The sequence below is a fragment of the Stegastes partitus genome, unplaced genomic scaffold (assembly GCF_000690725.1).
Source record: "Stegastes partitus isolate 25-593 unplaced genomic scaffold, Stegastes_partitus-1.0.2 Scaffold490, whole genome shotgun sequence".
Classification (NCBI taxonomy): domain Eukaryota; kingdom Metazoa; phylum Chordata; class Actinopteri; family Pomacentridae; genus Stegastes; species Stegastes partitus.
The window spans coordinates 140526-154012 of record NW_007578221.1 but is presented as its reverse complement, the minus strand read 5'-3'; the positions used below and the strand labels follow the sequence as shown (position 1 = coordinate 154012).

Sequence of the window (13487 nt, the reverse complement as noted above, 5' to 3'; positions counted from 1 at the left end):
AGCTTCTTACTGTTGATTTAAATCCAAAACTCTAAACAGAACCTGCAGCCTCGTGTTTGTTTTAACAGTGCCTGTGCTGCCCGTGAACATGAATTTCCCCGTATGTGAGTGGATTGTTTGTTTCCTGCTGCAGCGACGAGGACATGCAGAGCCTGGCCAGCCTGATGAGCATGAAGCAGGCCGACATCGGAAACCTGGACGACTTCGAGGAGGAGAACGAGGAGGACGAGGAGAACCGGGTCAACCAGGAGGAGAAGGCTGCCAAGATCACAGGTGCAAAAACACCTTATTATTTCTTTCTGACAGATATTAGGTTTTATAGAATCAAACATCGTAACAGCGGTGTGTTTGCTGCTCGACAATAACTTCAGTTTTCAGTGAACTCTTGTTCTTGCTGTCAGTCGCGGCCGTGTTGATGGTAAGTCCGTCTGTTGTACAAGTTGTTTGGCAGCTCGCAAATCAACATACTGTAAATGCTTACATGACAGTAACGTTGCTGAATGTGTCCGGATGAATTTCCCAAACTGACATCTTTACCTGACAAATCAAATCCCCCTGAATAATAAATAATCCACCTGAAGCCAGAATAACCGGAACCAGGGCTTCGTGTGGGGCGTCGACTTTGCTTCTCCTGTGTATCTGTGAGTGTGTGCTGCCTCAAAAAAGGGAGAATGTGTAAATTCATGAGCTTTATTCACCGTGTTTTGTGCTTCGGGGTGTTTTCTGTTGCTTTGACTTTAATTTCCCGTCCCTGATAGCCCTTGTTCCCTGCTTTCTCCTCCTCCTCGTGTTGGTCGGGCTGCTGCAGCGACGGTGGCTCGCCTCCTTCATACATACATGTTGAGGATTCATTTTGCGATCTAATGTATGGGCCCCGCTGCTTCCTGCTTTGCTTAATCCAACTTTTCAAAGCGCCACCTCTTCATGTTAAGCTTCGTGCTTTCTCTCCCTTTCTTTTCCCTTCCCTGCTCCTCATCTCATTTATATGTATATGCATTGAGCGCCTACAGCAATGCTCCACTAGCACGCATCTCTGATTCAAAGGCCGGGCCGAGCTGCCAAAACTCTACTATCATATTCCTCCTTGAATGCTACCTAAGGAAAGAAAACAACAAGCTGCCCCAGCAGTACTAACGCTAGGCTAACCAATGGAAAACATACTGTATGTTCTCTGTTTGTCTTTTTTATGCAGTATGTAAATGATGGTGAATGATAAAACTGTGTGTGTGTGTGTGTGTGTGTGTGTGCATGAGATGTGTTTTAATGTCACATATTAAGCAATGAGGGCTTATCAGTAATGTCATTTTAAGGTAGACATATGTTTCTGTTTAGCTGGTAGCATTTTGTGTGCATTTACAGCTGGAAGTTAGCTGTTCTAGCGATGCAGGTACACAGCTACCCAAAGCATGACGTGTGAATTTAACCTCCCTCTACGCACTTCAGTGTTTGTAATCATCCTTTCACTAGTTAGCTAGCTTGTAGGGCTGCACAGTGTTGGATAAAGCTGGCATTCTGTTTTTCTGCTTTGTAAATATAGTGACTATAGCAGTCTGTGGCCAAAGCTCGACACTGTTGAACTATTGACTTGACATCGCTCATCAAGGCCCCAAGCAGCCAACACTTCCCTCATCCCCAACGCAGGTTAACAGTTCTATGATCATCTGGGAAAAATGATGTTTTGCCAACAGCATGTTTTCAGGTGTTAGTCCTCATTAATAAACTGAATGGTCAGACTGACGTGGAGCTTGATCACAAATCTGCAAGAGATGGAAACTTCAGACACTTATTTTATGATGTTATGTACACCTTATCCAGTGACCAAATCATGTTTTTAAACTTCTTATCTGGCATCACGTCTTTCATGAGGTGAAAAGTGACCACATGAATGATTGCTCTCTGCTGTTTGAAACCTTTTTCATGCGGTGAAACAGTGAACGAATCATGTTGCTGCAGACAGAGCACCAGTCTTGGATCGATGTCAACCCGTCTGTATCCGAAATATATCCACACAGCTGATGTTGTGTTTATTTCTGAAAGCAAATTTGCACATGTGGGACCTGCATGTCAATAAACTCTCTGCCTTGTATGTGAAGTTTAAAAAGAAAGTTAAACCCGAGTGAGTTATCTTACATATGATGGACTTCAGATGTGGATCAGTGATGAAAAATGAGAACCGTATGAGTTTGTCTTTTTCTATTTGTTCGTGGAGCCTGCATGCCGCCAACTTGGTGTATTTTAATCAAATCAACTTTATTGTCATGTTGCTGTACATACACAGTAGTACAGGCAAGATGAGAGCGCTTCTTCAGGATCATTTAATTAGTACGTTTTGCGGCATGCACGTCTGGAATAGGCAAGACACTAAACGTTCACTCTCGCTGTCTCCTGAGGGGGGCGCTGCGTCTATGCGCGCTGCCACCAAATACAGTATTTTAAAATCTCATCGTAATAACCCTTAAATCAGAGTGAACTATTCTATCAGACAAACTTCTCTTTAGGTTATTCAAGGAAAATGAGAAGTGTGGGAATATTTCTGGTATAAAAACACTGACTATGTGTCTTAATGGTGACCTGACATACTGTGCAGCCCTACTGCTTAGTTTAACTTCACCACTGCAGACGTACAGTTCACACACTGACTTATCTCTTCACCTCTAAGTGTGTACAGATGAACAGAGTGTTGTTGCTGTGAGTGGATGCTCTGGATGTGGTGTGTTATTTTGCCTTGTTCACTGCTATTCTTCCTCCCTCCCTCCCTTCCTGTATGGACCTGTCGTTTACAGAGATAGTAAACCAGTTGAATGCCCTCAGCTGCTTACATGGGGATGATGATGATGATGATGATGGTGGCGTTGCCAAGCGAGCACGCAAAGCAACAGCTAAGCCTGCTGCTTCCTCCCAAGGTCTTTTTTCACCTTACTTTCACCTCCCTCATCCTGTGTTCCTCCACTCCTCCTTCATTGTCTTCGTACCAAAGTTTCTATCCATATATTTCTATTTTTTTTGTTGATAATTCCTCCTTTTCCTTTTTGTTTCTCTCTCCTCGGCTCACCCACCCGACCCCTCCACCCCCACATTCCCGGATCCTCCCCGACATTGTGATCGTGTTGTGGTCGTGTGGTTTTACGGTTTATCCCGGTGGTGATGTGTTGTTCATGGTGTTGTGGACATATCAGTTGGTGTTCATACTTTTGGTTCCTGTTGTTCGTGTTGTGTTTTTTTTTTTTTTGGACACTGTGATCTTCCCCATTGTTTTACTGCAATTGGTAGTGAACCAAACTAGATAAATGATATCCAAATACACTTATTCAGGCATACCACAGATGTGCTGCTTGGTTTTTAAAGTGAAATTAAGTTTTTCCAAATTAAACAGTAAGTTTTGAATCTGCTGTATTCTTATTTGGGTTAGTAGCTGGTGGAACACAGTTGCACTCGCTCAAGATGGTTTTGTGACTTTTTCAAAAAAGAGCTTATAATGGAAACACAGAGCAAACATTTAATTCACATCACTGATCAGCGATTTCTTCCAGCTGACGTGAAAGAATAACTACAACTTTCCTGATTGAAGACAATTCCTGAAGCTGTTTTGTTTTTTCTCTCTCTCTCTCATAGACTGAGGTCAGATTTGTTGGTTTCATCTTCCTCTTCATGTTTTTTTAGTGGTTGGCAAACAACTTGTTTTCATTTTTAAATTGTTTTGCAACCTCTTAAGAGTTTAGCTTTCAAATTTCATAACAGTTTTATGTTAGATCCAGTTAGGTTGGGATAGATTAAGATCTTCTAATAAAGCTCAGCGAGGTATCAGGTTCGCTGTGCGCTGAAGAGCCAAGAGTGCATGTTTTCATTGCTTCCAAAGACTAGCTAGATCATTTCATTGGTTAGTTGCTCTGTAGTTCGGTCTGCGTTGTTCTGTGAAACAACTAGTTTACTAACATTTTATCCGTTTGGCTCTCTGTAATTCGTGACAAAGCCAAAACCTAATTTCCAACCTCTCGTTTTCTACATAAAGTTTTTCTGTTTAGATGGTGAACAGTCACCACACACACAGACGTAAACACAGACCCACATGTGCTCTTGTCGTGGTCTTAACTGGGCCGTGAATGTCGTTGCTAAGAGGCAAAAAAAACTCCAAAGTGTCCCACCCCTTATCAGCCGCCGCCACCACTTCACATAGCCACACTGTACGCAGGCCGAGGGACACACATTTCTTCCTTGTTCAGACTCTACTCGGCTCTCAGCAGCGTTTCTTGGCTCATTTACGCTCTTTTCAAACTGACCCACACTCTGGCAGCGTGCGACCGAGCTACAGCGAGTATGATGAAGATAAAGTGGTCTTAGCCTCTCCAGCCAGGATCTCCATAGCAACTCCACGCTGTCTTCACGGTCTCCCACAGCTACCCTCCATACTATATAAATTTTCCCAGAATGCCACTGCTGTCCATGCACTGAAGAAGGAACACAGACAAGTTTAGGCAGCGAGACCGAATGGTCTGTCGACTCATGGTTCACTCCAAAGTGCAGATTTTGGTCTTTTTGGGTTTGTGAGTTTCGTTCATTGCATTTCAGGAGTTGTGTTGTTGTGGAACTCTCTGACCGATTAGATGCTCGTTTAAATGACTTTTTGTTGAACTGTGTGGCAACAGAGCTGATAAACAAGCTGAACTTCCTGGAGGACGAGGACCCGGACACGGCTCCCGCCATGAGCAACAACCCCTTCGACGACCCTGACGAAGACCTTCATTCAAACCACCTCAATCCATTCGGTGATCCAGATGAGGACGGTACGTGCAGCTCCGTCAACACCTGATGAAAACCTGCTCAGTCTGGTTGGCTATTGCCACCAGCTTTAGGCCTTCATCTTACTTGCATTGTTGCCACAATATAGGTGTAGGTTTTGGGGGAATGTCAGCGGGACAACAGGCCGTACACGTTGAAGTTTTGGACGCTCACATAGCGTGAACGTGCGTCTGATCATGTGTAACTGTAGCAGACTTCAACGCTCTCAGGCAGACGGCTAAACCAATATTTTTGTCTGACCACCTGAACAGGCAGGTGTGGTGGCGTGTTTCATTTGTTTCTGAGTGACTCCCAGACACATGGAGCTCCCACTCTGCTGCTTGTTTGCTTATTTAAGTTCTCTTTGATCTGATCTTACTTTTGAGTTTACTTTCTGGAGGACGTGGCTTTTAGATATTCACATTATTAGCCTCATATGTTGTTGAATTTTAAAATGAAGACACCATAGAAGCATTTTGTACCATTGCACATATAAGGAAAGTATATCAACTGACAGTTTTTGTGCTCCCATGAATGAACATATTGTCAAAATATCAAAATACTGGATGGTCTTCAGTGCTTTCCACACATCTAGTTCTACTGAGAGGCCTGAAATGTTGGTGGAACGTTCCCCAAAGACTATTTTTAATTAGAAATATGGACACATCCATATATATAAACACTTAGAAGAACCCTCTGTGGCTCTAGTAGCACCCTCATCTGAAGATTTTACATTTTCTTCCATTTTTAAGGACCAACAATTTAAAAATGAGTCCCTGCAGGCGCCAGTCGATCGTTCTGATCTGCTGGAAACAGTTTTGCCCGTGTTGCCCCTAAATGTCATGTTTGTAGAAGGTATATTTCTGCAGATATTGAACCTTTCAAATAGCTTCTCAAGTAAAACAGGAATTTTTCAGGTCTGAAAATCTGCGACGTCCTCAAAATTCAGCCAAAATATTGTATAGAACTTAGTGTTGGTGTCTGAAATAACAAAATCTGAGACGATGGAGCGACATATTTTCTTAATTCTGTCTGATTGACACAAATGGATCCGATTGCATGTAAGGATAAGGATGTTGAAATCTGAAAAATGAAAACAACCAGACAGTCCGTACAATATGAGGACTTAGCTAAGCCCAGAGCTACAGGCCCATTTGTTTGGGTTGTTGTTTAGCTTTCTAATGTAGTGAGATACCAAACTACTCAAGCTCTGGTCTGGTTCAGTTCATCCTGTGTTCCACATGCCTCAGGTGTCTCTGTTCTCCGTCTAACAGAACCTCCTGCCCAGCCGGTCCTACGGCAGCGGGTCGACGAGGATCCCTACTACGACCACGATGCCTCGAATCCGTTCGACGAGCCGGACGAGCCGGGGACACACACGCCTCCGGGGAACCCCTTCGATGAGCCCGAGCAGGACATGGACTCGCAGCCGGACCCAGAACCTCCGAAGCCCCGGCAGAGGAAAGGAGTGCGGCCTGTTGACATGAGCAAGTACCTGTACGCCGACACCGCTCACAACGAGGAGGAGGAGCTCGACGAGTAAGACTCAGTCGTGTTTGTGTTTGATGACGCAGAAATGTGAAATTATGAGTCCAGAATGTTGCTGTTAAAGAAAGCGTGTGCACCTTGTGCGTTAATTTTAATTAGTTTCACTTTCCGTTTGGTGTAACGCTTGCAACATGGGTTTCCCTTCCCAGAAGCAGCCTGTACTAGAAGCACTGTGTGAGTCTCCAGACTGCCTAGTCCGGTGGCTGTCGGCAGGCCAAGTCCTGTAAGACCCCTCCTTATAGAGGGGCACTTGTAGCCACGGCACCCTCCGCCCCCACCACCCCCCGAACAGGGCGAAGTGACGAGGCAGCTCTTTCAACGGGAACAAGGGCTCTGTTGTTTCGCTGCATTCTTTAACCTTGTCTCTCTGCTCCTTCATTCTTTGCCTCCCTCCTTCCCTCCCGTCAACTTGTTGCCCCCATACTTTCCCTCTTTGCCGTTCCTCCTTAACTTCCTCCCGGTTTATTTTTATTTCCTCTCGCTCCTCTTTCATCCTCACTTCCTTCCTCCTCCACGTTTATTTCCCTTCAGTGATGCTACTTTAGTTCAGTGACCTGAAAAAACAAGAACATTGTCAGTAATTGAATGCTACATTAGTAGATGACTTACTGCATGTCCTATCTGGAAAACAGCTTTTAATGTTGGGGATTTTTCTTTGTTTTGGATCAACTTTAACAAAACTATTAATAAACAAGGAAAGGTTGAAGTTTATAATTTAAAAAAACATGCAAAGAGACGACTTCTTAGCAAGTTTTAACGATAATAAGTGTGCAGATATTTCACCAATTAGGGACCTGCAGTGATTCTTGTCTGCTTGTTTGTTATAAACAGTCAGTCTACAACCCAAAAAACTCCGCTACGGTGCTCATGCAAGACATCCTACCTTGCTAAAGCTCATAATATTCACTTTTTTGTAGCCGTACTTCATACCGTGGGGATCCTCTCACCGACACTGTGTGACCTCTCCTGAATAGTGGCCGTGCCTGAATCGTAAACCGCCGTGGTTTGGGCTGCTGAGTGAAGCCGTCACACAGATAGCCGTATGTTTTAGCCCTCTCAGCCGTCTAAAGAGAGACAGGTTATTGACTGGTGTTTCTTTTCCTCTGTCTCTTACATCAGGAGCAGCTCCCTGCAGAATAGAAAGTTCAAGAGGGCAGCGCAGTGTTTTGACTGGAGCCCTTTCACATGTCTTTTAGCCAGTGCTGGTCTGTTAGAGCTCCTCTATAGGCCTGCCTGCTTTTCTTTTCTTCACTTCCCCTTCGCTTGCAGCCCCCCTCCATCGCTCTGCGGTTAGATGGACACCGAGCAGCTCTAACCTTCTCTTTCAGGCGGATACCTAGTCAGTCGGTTTTTGTCTTTCTGGCCCCCACCGCCTCCTTCCAGTCCTCTTGTTTGTTTAGAATTGCTTGTAGCATGTTGAGTGAATGTCTTAAGGCCATGGCCCTGCTTTCAGTGCCACAAGCATGCCTGCATATTGATAACACTGCGGTGTGTGTGTGTGTGTGTGTGTTTCCGTGCATGCGTTCGTCTCGGAGCTCCTGCCCGTCTGTCATTAGTCCACGTCGAGCAGCGAGGATATGAGGTCGCTCAGCGCTGACCTCGGTGCACCTGCATCTTCTATTAGCTTACCACTTCTGTGTGTGCGGCGCATTGTGTTGCAGCAAACCTCTGTTTCCTCGTGTTAGGTTAATTATTGTGTAGCTGGAGACCTGAAAATGTTGATAATTCTTTGCAAGGGCTGCAACTAATTATTATTTTATTGATTAATCCATTAGTTGTGTGTCCACAAAATGTCGTAAAATGACCAGATGATGTCCTCAAATGTCTTATTTTGTCCACAACAAAAAAATATTCTGTTGAGTGTCCCAGAGGGGTAAAGAAAACACAAAATATTCTGATTTAACAGGCTTGAATCAGAGAGTTTTGACTTCTTTCCTTGAAGGATTATCAGAATAGTTGGTAAGTAGCTAAATAATTGACAACTAATAAAATAACTGACTCTTGGCATTTTACTGTTTGACTCACAGATATTTATCTACAATGTTTGGTTTTGTTTTATTTGCAGCCATTTTTTTCCTTCTTTGGTAAACTTACCTAAAACCAAAGCAGTCTTCTGCAATGCAAGATCTCCTACTTTAATGATGATGTTCAGTTTTTTTTGTAGCTGTTAACGGATCATTTATAACGATTAGGAAGTGCAAACAACTCATATGATGTCTGATGCTGCAAGTCTTTAACAGAGGAAATAGTCCTAAACAGCTGGAAGCAACAAACTAAACTTCACCTCCTGTTTATATTTTGTCAAACCCAGGTTACCTTTATTAGTCTCATTCGTCTCACCTGCTGCAGACTCATTAAAGTGAAGTTTTATTGTTACGGACGTTTCAGTTTGTGATAAATGTGAACTGTCGAGCAAAGTGAATGAGAACGATACTGTGTGATTTGACATGCAAGCTGACTTTTGCTCTCTGTGGACCAATATTGTGGCTGAAATGTAGAAAAAAACGCTCTCAAGTTGGTTCACACACCTGGAAGTACATCGCTTGTCCGTTCATGCAGTGGCGCTGCTGTTAGTATAGCTGTTACTGGGTCTGACCAAACTGTCCAGATGTGTGAGCAGGATTCTCATTCAGACACGAGGTCGACACCTTCAGTTGCCGTCAGATTAACAGTAAGGAGTGCTCGTCTGAAAGGGCTTTATGGAGGTTATGTTTCCCCTTTATGGGCAGTTTAGAGGATGCAGTTTGTGCTGCTGTTGCACTGCATCACACAGAGTTATTTAATCCAACCTTGAAATGTACCAGGCGGTTAAAATAGTAGAAATCCACAGTTATTGTTTCAGTGTTTTGTTGACAATCACTGCTGGTCTTAGTTTGAGCAGGAAGGTCATACAGATGTTAATAATCTCACACTTCTGTCTGTGCACATAATATTATTTTAAAAGAAAAGGCGTTGGTCTTGTCCGCTCTCTCTAATCATCTCTCCCTTTCCCTCATTTTCAGATCCAATCCCTTCTACGAGCCAAGGTCATCCAGTCCTGCTCGGTCACCTGCTGGTGGCTCCTCTCTGGATGCAGGCAGCGGCCAGAAGAGGAGGGCCCCCCCGCCTCCGAGCAGCAGCCCCGGCCTCGGCCCCAGTCCACCACCCCACAAACCCAGCCCCGGTCCAGACAGGGAGAGAGCCCAGCCCGTCGGGCCCAGCCCAGTGGCAGTGGTGATGGGGAGAGAGCTGGCCTCCTCTTCCCCCAAGGTGAGCAGGCTTCACTTCAATCTAATACACCTAAAACAGGGACACAGATATCTGTGACAACAAACAACTCATGTGGTAAATACCTAAATACTACACAGTGTGGAAGTCTGTGCTGTGTAGCTGGTGTTTAAAGCATGTTGGGTTGAGAAGTTAGAGACAACTGATCCAGCTGGTGTTGAAAACAACCTCCAAGTAAGACACAAGGAAAAGGTTGCCTTAAAAGAAGTTATACCAGAAAAAAAACACACAAGTAAATGAGCAAGCATCTGATGCTAGTTTCCACCTTCACATTATCTTCCCTCATCGCTATAGTTGTGGTTTGGTGATGGAGATTCTGGGTCACTCATCAGAAGGTTGGACCCAAACACTACCAATCAGTCACTGTTGGACCCCTGAGCGAGACCCTTAATCCTGTCTTCTTCTTCTTGATCTTCTTTTCCTACTTGCTCTTTGAACAGGGACCGTGCATTTTTACATAGAAAACATCTGATGTATTGCATATAGAGTGTGTAGCATTAAGCTAATTTTCAACTCTTTGTCTGCTTCATCTTGTTTTTGTACTACTTGTTCTTCTACATGTTCTTCTTTTCTTCTTCTACTACTACTGCTACTGTTACTACTACTTCTTTCTCTACTACTTCTTCTTCTACCAATACTTCTAATAGTACTACTACGTCTGCTTCTTTTTTCTTTTTCTTCTTCTTTTACTACTACTTTTTCTTCCTCTACTACTGCTTCTTCTACTACTACTACTATTATTTCTTCTTCTTCTTTGTTTCTCTACTTCTTCTTTTTCTACTACTTCTTCTACTTCTTCAGGTTCTGTCCCAAGTCAGTAAATAAAGGACCCATGTGGTTAAATTACTTCTTAACATTATTCCAGACATCTCCCTCCAAAATTTACAGTGTCATTTAAACTCTGTGTTTAATTAAATTTACAGCAATGTAAACACACTGTAAAGGATTTATGCTTTTCAGTTTGATTTCATTAACTCCTAAAGAAAGTTTGTCAGCTGACCAGAGTTTAGTTTCTGGTATGTCAGTGGTACATCTCCAACAGAATTCCACAGATCCATCCTCCAGGCTGCTCACTGTTCTTCATTCTGGCTCGTCCCTCGCAGCATTTGTTATTATAAGTGAGTGACTTGAAGCAGTGTGTGTGTGTGTTTGTGTGTGTGTGTGTGTGTGTGTGTGTGTTTGTTTGTGTGTGTGTGTTTGCAGCGGTGTGTCCACGTCCAGTGGTCCTTACATTAGCTTTTTTTCCGCCTGCACAGTCTCATCTCCTGCCCCATTCTTTATGCTCACGAAACTCCCCGGCTCCTCATTTGAATATAGGTATTTGTTTATTGGGGTGTTTTCATATGTTTATTTATTTATTTAAATTAGGTAAATCATGGCTGGGTCTAATTAAATGGCTGATGGTCACACACACTCACGGCAGGAGTCAGACCACTGGTGGGGAATGATTGGCTGTGGGGGTGTGGGGTTAAAATTGTGTGTGTGTGTGTGTGTGTGTTGGTTGGTGGGTAGGTGGGTGGGTGTGTGTAGGGGCTCAATGAGCCTGTGTGGGGCTTAAACACAGGGGGCTTAACTACAGCAGAGCGATCACAAGGGGGTGTTGACCCCCTGTACACACACACACACACACACCTACACACACACAGCACATGCAAACACAGTACAGTTACTTATACACGCACAGACACACACAGCGGTCCCTCCTCCCTGTGCAGCTGGCTAGCTGACTGTTTTAGTGTAGCTGGGCGGTGATGCTGGCCGTCCATGTAATTATGGCACAGTGCCTTTATCACCCAGCTGCAGTTGCCTGTGACCGTGGGTGAGGGGGCCTAAACCACTTTAATTACCCAGAGCCAGTGGCCTGTGGTGGGCCACACTTCGCCAAGAGATGCCCCTGCCTCTGGAGCTCGGGGTGGAGGGAGGGAGGGATTCAGAAAATGAATTGTGAGTGAGGATTGGAGTGAAAGAGGGGGAGGAAAGAGTGGAGGGGGGTGCGTCGGTCGAAGGAGAATATGTGGAAGATAGTGAAGGGTAGAGGACAGCAGAGTAGCGGGGGGAAGAGGAGGAAGATGGCCAGGGAATTGTAGAGGGAGCGATAGGATGTTCACAGTAAACAAGGATAGGCCTACAGGGTTTGTTGACATATACAGCGAGTGTGAATAGGTTTCTCTTTCTTATTCACACCGAAGCGCCATGACACACGCCGCAGCCTACACATGGGCTGTGAGATGACCTTTGAATGTATGAAGTCAGAGAGGATTAAGAGGAGACATTCCCACTATGAGAGGCCAAGACGAAACCAACACATCATCACACTGGGAACGTGCACGGAGTGTAAATGTGTGCTCGAGCCGGCCGGCCGGCGTGCACGTATCTGTTCTTATAGTTTCTAGTGTGCCCAAGGCTCAGTTCGGTGAATATGTACCGGGGCTGTTATAACCTTCCCTCCAAACACGGCTAACCTCTATCTCCCCCATATGAGGTGGTTCAAGGTGTGTATTCTGCATTTCTATTTTATTTTAGCAGCTCTTCATGTAGGTGTGTAGGGCTAAGATAAACACACACACGACTGGGTTTAATCTCAGAAAGTGAATAGAAATTGATATATTGAAAGCCACCATATTCAGTTATACATTTACAACCTGCCTCCAAGGCTTTGAAATGTCTCATATGAGCTTTTTTAAAAAATGAAATCTTGCCTTTGCTAACCGAAAGAGATTAGCATGTCTTGTAGCCCATTTACATTTTCACATTTATTCGTAGCAACAGTAACACAAGTACAGCAATAGGACACAGTATTTTTATTGCTCGATCACTGTTGTTGTTGTTGTTGTTGTTGTTGTTGCACTAGAGAGTGAGCCTCAAGTGATACTTCTGTGATCTCGGGTTGCAAAGAATTACGAACCAACAAGTTTGGGAAGAATTTGTGAAAGAATCAGGAAGTCTGGCACCAAAATCTGAATTTATTCTAAACTTAACAGAACAGTGCCGTGTTTTGGCCTTGCTGAACTCTCGTCTCTTTCAGGCGTGAATTCTCTCGAGCAGACCGAGCATTAAACTTTGTCTTAGCTGCAGTTTGATCCTCCTTGTCATTGCTTTAAAACCAGCCACTTCAATGCCAGCCTGTGGAGAATCAGGACATCTACAGGACATATGGCGCGCGCCCACTTACTCCATGCACAGGTATTACACGTATAGATTGGATTTACATTAAGCCCCACCGAAAGCTCGACGCCCTGGATTGTTGCCAGCGGAGCGCACGTTCAGCACCAGCAGTTTATGGCAACACGGGAGGACCTGTGAGACCAGTATTAGCAAATTTAGTATGCAGGGTCAGTGGATGGAGATGTAAATATACAACCAGAAAGAGGCTCCAACAGCCTTTGTGTTACTGCTCATGATACCTAAAGGACTGCAGGTCCATGAAAAATCCAGCAGGTACCAAAGAGGGAATGATACAATACCTTGGTGTTGTTATGATGCCAGAATGATGACTTTGATATCATACCTCCCTAAATATGTAGATAAAATACTGAAACGACACGACATCGAGCATCTAGAGCATCAGGAAACGTGATGGAATAGTACCAAGACCTGAGAAACAGCAAGAGTGAATTACTGCACCATAGTGTTTTCATATACTTAAATATCCAACCAGAACACATTCACGTCTCTCAGACTCAACATGTCACACTGCTGCTTAGAAAAGCTTTAATCCTTGCAGATTTAAATGCAGCAGCACTTTCACTCTTTATGCAGGGATTCAGTTGATCTTTACAGCTGGTGGTGTTGGTCTACAAACTTGTGAACACATAATTTTTAACAGTTTGCAGTAGCACGAGTTAACGTTTCCAGTGAGATAGAGATGTCTGCCACAATCATTTGGCTTATTTGAG

General features: G+C 44.1%; 1 protein-coding gene across 3 annotated transcripts in view; it reads left to right on the top strand.

Moving 5' to 3' along the window:
* ehbp1 (EH domain binding protein 1) overlaps positions 1–13487 on the top strand; it is a 182243-nt gene that overhangs the window by 53017 nt on the left and 115739 nt on the right. For 2 of the 3 annotated variants that reach the window (XM_008287212.1, XM_008287209.1), the window contains exons 7-11: positions 134–273; positions 2784–2903; positions 4644–4781; positions 6051–6315; positions 9327–9573. In XM_008287212.1, coding sequence (XP_008285434.1) covers positions 134–273; positions 2784–2903; positions 4644–4781; positions 6051–6315; positions 9327–9573 — 910 coding nt within the window. The remainder of the gene's footprint in view (positions 1–133; positions 274–2783; positions 2904–4643; positions 4782–6050; positions 6316–9326; positions 9574–13487) is intronic. The other variant, XM_008287210.1, reaches the window with a different exon arrangement.